General features: G+C 40.3%; 1 protein-coding gene across 2 annotated transcripts in view; it reads right to left on the bottom strand.

The window, feature by feature from the left end:
* Window positions 1–283: 283 nt before the first annotated feature.
* LOC115108566 (volume-regulated anion channel subunit LRRC8C-like) overlaps window positions 284–6000 on the bottom strand; it is a 32744-nt gene continuing 27027 nt past the window's right edge. For both annotated transcript variants that reach the window (XM_029633069.2, XM_065009137.1), the window contains 2 exons: window positions 3994–4356; window positions 284–3778 (listed from right to left, as the gene is read on the bottom strand). In XM_029633069.2, coding sequence (XP_029488929.2) covers window positions 3212–3778; window positions 3994–4356 — 930 coding nt within the window. In that variant the 3' untranslated portion in view covers window positions 284–3211. The remainder of the gene's footprint in view (window positions 3779–3993; window positions 4357–6000) is intronic.

The raw sequence follows: 6000 nt of genomic DNA, 5'->3' as shown, positions 1-6000 counted from the left end.
TTGGTGGAAGAGTGGGGTAATATCTCACAGCAAGAACTGGCAAATCTGGTGCAGTCCACGAGGAGGAGATGCACTGTAGTACTTAATGTAGCTGGTGGCCACAACAGATACTGACTGTTACTTTTGATTTTGACCCTCCCTTTGTTCAGGGACACATTATTCAATTTCTGTTAGTCATATGTCTGTGGAACTTGTTCAGTTTATGTCTCAGTTTAATCGTATGTTCATACAAATATTTACACATGTTGAGTTTGCTGAAAATAAAAGCAGTTGACAGTGATAGGACGTTTCTTTTTTTGCTGAGTTTATTTGAACCAAAATGACGGAATCTTATAGCCCCGAGATCTCGAGTTACTGGTAGGTAGGTATGTGTGGTTTATCTACAAAAGTAAAAAGGTACAAATAATAACACGCAATAATGTGCATAATTATGTGGCTGTTAACTTGTATAATATGAATATCAATGCAATGACAATATACAAATACAATGTAAATGAGTAAAGTTATACATAATTAGTGCAGCAATGCAACAAATCTCATGGCCAAGAGGCTGCAATAGCATGTGGCATAGAAGACAAAAGCTAGAGCAAGCTAGCGGTGGCTACATAGGATAGCATATGGCAGGCAATCAAACAATATAAAGCTCACGAAAAGATTTCAAGCAGCAATGCAATAGCCACAAAAAAGAGGCCTTAATTAGCATAATATAAACAAATGCTCAAAAGGTGTGTACAGTGATTTAAGGTGAGTCAATTAGCAACTACATGTAACAGAAACAACAGATAAATTAATCAAAATGGTTACGTGACTTGGTGTTGGTACCATAGAGATAGTTAGAGGACGAAACATTGTAGATATCCCATTATGTCGTCTGTGAGAGAACAGACTCCTTTCTGCGTTTGCAAACATTGCTGCACAAGGGTAACCGAACCTAGAAAGTGAAAAAAATCTGTGGATGTGCCCTTGAGCAAGGCACTTAACCCGAATTGTGCCAGGGTCACCGTTGATAATGGCCATGACCCCACTCTCCGAGGGTGTATCAGGGGGAGTTGGGATATGCAAAAAAAAACATTTCCAAAAGGAAAAATATAACCATTTATTATATTGGTTGCAGAACACGGGGGAGTTCTCATAGCGCACCAGCAAAAGAAGGCTCCATTTACATGTTGTTATGAGTACATTTCAGACTACTTTAGGATTCAAATTTGATTTTAAGACTCGTATGAATGTCTTGCTTAATATAATGTAAAAACTGTATTATACTTAAAAAGCTCAACTTCAACCAGTAAAATGGGTGTTAGCATTCTAGCTAACAACTGCTGGATCCAAATAGGTATTTTTGCAAAGGTCACAAACAAATATAATCTTAACGACTGTTCATGCAATAATCAAAACAACATTGTAAGCATACAAGAACCCAAAGTAGGGTTTTTGTTTAGACGTAAATCTAGATATTACTTATAAACAAAAACGGACGCAGTTGACAATGGGGTCTTTCTGCCTCCAAGAATCCTGTGCATCCTTGCCTGATGTGAGTGTGTCATGTACTGAAGAGTGGACTATGGGCTGCGCCATTGAGGGTATCTCCATTTTGAAGTAGTACATTTTCTTCTTCTACTACTTGAAATTAGGGCTGGGCATGGCCTAAAAATTATATCTCGATTTTTAAAAAACTTGTGGGTGATTCCCGATATATATATCTTTCAATTTAAAAAAATGTTTTCTCTAAATATGCTTTGTTGTACAATTAATGGTAAAATACACTGTTAACATTGATGCATTCAAAAGATATTCACACTATACCAGCAGATGCACGGTAGCACATACGCTAATATGCTCAAATATGCTAAAAATACTTTAAGCATGCTTTCCAGTGTGAGCTCACTGCCTCTATAATATCTGGCATGCTCACATGAGAGGGAACAGCTGTCGCTGGTCTACTTATTGTCCCCTATCCCACTAGCTACACCCTCCCCGACCCCCCACCCAAAAAAGCCAGTGAGATATCTCCTTTCCCTACAGTCTCTGGGGCACCCCTTCCTGCAGGGTGAGGGCAATAAGTAGACCAGAGTGGCCCTGCCTAGATCAGGAAAAATGTGGGTGTGGGATGTTTCGCTTCTCTGCCGGAATAGAAAGGAGGTGCCCTCAAACCTGCCAGTTTTTGTACCTGGCCATAGAGCTGGTTAGAGGGCACACCTGTCATGAATGCCATCTGTCCTCAAGTGACCATAGAGATGGCTAGAGGACACAACTGCCTTGAATGCTTCTCTCCACTTTTACCCCACAGACTAGAGAATTCTTAACAATTTCCATTCTAGTATGCATTCTATTTTTCTGATTATAAGCCTGCAATCCATCCAGTTTATGTTGAATGAAGCGTGCTAGACAAACTGCACAACACATTACAGTGTAATAAATACAAGAACAAGCAATCTAGTAATTGATATCATCTGATGGACAGTATACCTTAGCTTGGTCCCATATCTGTTTATGCTATCATTCCACTCCTTGCCACTCCATGTCATGCAAAACATTCCAAGTACAAGCAGTCGAATGTTAGCACAAATCAATGACTGTATATATGAATGGACAAAGACATCCATCACATGACACCATTCATTCCTATGTGAAGATGCAATAGCGCATTGACCACGAAGATTTACACTTTTTCATTCACTATAATGAGGATCCTGTTTTTTGCTTTCAATGCCTGCAAAACCGCAGTCAGCCATGAACTTCCGTGGCTTCAATGAAAGTGGGCATTTGTTGTCATCTGGCACAAATAGGCTGGTACCAGGGCTAAGTATACATTGCCTGTGACTAATTATATTGTTAAGAACCATTAAATTACAACATAAAGCCATATTTCCTTCTGTTATATAGCAACACTTAGACATAATACTCAAAACATACATTAATGAATATCATAACTGTTCCCCATTACGAACTGAGGGTATAGTGTTTAGAGTTTGATCATGATGAGCTAAGTATACAGTAAAATCTACCATTTTGGTCGACTATGATTGTCAGATTAAGACAAGATTGGCATTTTATTTTTGCACAGACATGTAAATTGGCTTGTCCAAGCCAGAATGGCCCATATGGCAGAAGCCAATCTCCTGTTTATGTAAGGCAGCTTGATGTACAAGTACACCCCTGGACAGGAAGCTAGTGTATGGCAGGGCCTTTTGCATAGATACTGTAAAGCATTTCACTCAGCCTTCATTTTGTCTCTGATATCTGAAGGCAAGGTTTCAAACAGGACGTCCTCCACCACTAGGCCGCCACGCTTCAACGCCCGGCAGAACCGCAGCTCTGGAGGCAGGAGCTCAAAATGGTTGCCCTTCAGTTCCAGGTGTGTCAATAGAACCAGGTATGAGATCTTTGGTGAGAGCAAAGACAGCATATTCTTGCCCAGCTTGAGGGTTTTGAGCTTCTTGCAAAAGAAGAGCTCGTCTGGGAGGTTCTCGATTTTGTTGCACGTGACAGAGAAATACTGAAGACTCTGTAGGACGCCAATCTCCGGCGGAATGAACCGGATGTCGTTGTTGGACAGGTCCAGGTAACGAAGCTTGTTGCATAAGAACAGGTGCGGGGACAATATCTCTATCTTGTTGTGACTGAAGTAGAGGCGCTCCAGGCTGCCCAGCTTCTTGATGTGCTCAGGGATGTAGCAGATACTGTTGTGCCAGAGTTTCAGGCACGTCAGCTTGTGGAGGTGCTGGCAGCTGACTATCTCCTCAATGGAGCGCAGGTTGTTTTCCTTCAGGTCCAACTCCTGTAGAGTTAAGAGTAAAACATTTTTATTTTAAGTGTCATTCCACAAAATTACAGCAATTGGCCATACATATATATTTTTGCAACCCTAGTTGTGTGACACTGTATGCAATCATAGCAGGCAGTTATAGTAAATCACGCCTGTAGGCTGACTACTCAGAGTTTTGAGACACTGTAGACGATCATATCAGGCAGTCATAGTATGGTATATCATACCTGTAGGTTCGTGAGGCTAAAGACAGCATGTGGGATGCGTTCCAGGTCACAGTGGACCAGCTCCAATTCAGTCAAGTTCACCATTTTCTTCAGGTTGTTGAGCATCACCAGCTTGGTGCCATCATTGTAGATGTACAGCCTCTGCAGGTGGCTGGACACATCTACGATGGACTGGGGGATCTTTGTAAAGTTACTTTTGAGCGAGAGTGTCTTCAGATGCTTCAGCTCCCTCAGGGACTCCAGACCCACATTCTTCGAAGCGTCAGGACTCAGTGAGCCAATGAGGTAGAGTTCCTCTAGATTCCGCAGGTGGTACAGCCAATGAGGCAGCTCCCTGCTGTCATCAAACTTTACCCTGAGCACCTTAGATGGAGATAGATAGATACTTCATTAATCCCTGCGTGGAAATTTAATGTCAATGACAACAGCAGACAAAATACACATGGGTTGTTCCAATAAATTGAGTGCCTTTTGAGTCCCTTTGATATTTTAAGTATAAATTGTACACAAATGTTGAATTTTAAAAGCATCCCTGAGTCGCCTCTACACTGTTGATGTTGAGACTGGTGTTTTGCGGGTACTATTTAATGAAGCTGCAAGTTGAGGACTTGTGAGGCGTCTTTCTCAAACTAGACACTAATGTACTTGTCTTCTTGCTTAGTTTTGCACCGGGGCCTCCCACTCCTCTCTATTCTAATTAGACCCAGTTTGCTCTGTTCTGTGAAGGTAGTACACAGCGTTGTATGAGATCTTCAGTTTCTTGGGAATTTCACGCACATTCATTTCTCAGAACAAGAATAGACTGACGAGTTTCAGAAGAAAGATCTTTGTTTCTAGATATTTTGAGCCTGTAATCAAACCCACAAATGCTGATGCTCCAGATACTCAACTAGTCTAAAGAAGACCAGTTTTATTGCTTATTTAATCAGGGGAACAGTTTTCAGCTGTACTAAACATAATTGCAAAAGGGATTTCTAATGATCAATTAGCCTTTTTAAAATGAATAACTAGGATTAGCTAACACAACATGCCATTGGAACACAGGAGTGATGGTGGCTGATAATAATGTAGATATTCCATAAAAAATCTGCCGTTTCCAGGTACAATAGTCATTTACAACATTAACAATGTGTACACTGTATTTCTGATCAATATGATGTTATTTTAATGGACAAAAAAAGTAGATTTTCTTTCAAAAACAAGAACATTTCTAAGTGACCCCAAACTTTTGAACGGTAGTGTACATTCAACACCGAGGCGCATACGCTGATTACTCACATAGATGCACATATTCCTTCAGGTTACAGACCATGTAAAGTGCCTTCAGAAAGTATTCACACCCCTTGACTTCTCACATTTTTGTTGTGTTACAGCCTGAATATGAACTTGATAAAATTGCTTTGGTCACTGGAATACCCCATAAAGTGAAATTATGTTTTACATTTTTTACAAATTAAAAAAAATGAAAAGCTGAAATGTCTTGAGTCAATAAGTATATACCCCCTTTGCTATGGCAAGCCTTAATAAGTTCACGAGTAAAAACATGCTTAACAAGTCACAAAATAAGTTGCATGGCAATAATTGTGTTTAACATTTTTTTTTTTTATGCCTACCTCAAATCTGTACCCCATACTTACAATTATCTGTAAGTTCCCTCAGTCGAGGAGTGAATTTCGAACACAGATTCAACCACAAAGACCAGCCAGGTTTTCCAATGCCTCGCAAAAAAGGGCACCTATTGGTAGGCGTATCAATACTTCCAGTCACTACAAAGATACAGGCGTCCTTCCTAACGGAGTTGCCGGAGGGGAAGTAAACCACTCAATGGTGACTTTAAAACGGTTACAGAGTTTAATGGCTGTGATAGGAGAAAACTGAGGATGGATCAACAACATTGTAGTTACGCCACAATACTAATCGAATTGACAGAGCGAAAAGAAGTAAGCCTGTACAGAATAGAACTTTTCCAAAACATGCATCCTGTTTGCAACAAGGCACTAAAGTAAT

Source organism: Oncorhynchus nerka, linkage group LG24, assembly GCF_034236695.1.
Source record: "Oncorhynchus nerka isolate Pitt River linkage group LG24, Oner_Uvic_2.0, whole genome shotgun sequence".
NCBI lineage: Eukaryota > Metazoa > Chordata > Actinopteri > Salmoniformes > Salmonidae > Oncorhynchus > Oncorhynchus nerka.
The sequence above is the reverse complement of the archived record's forward strand: the minus strand, read 5'-3'. Positions and strand labels throughout refer to the sequence as shown.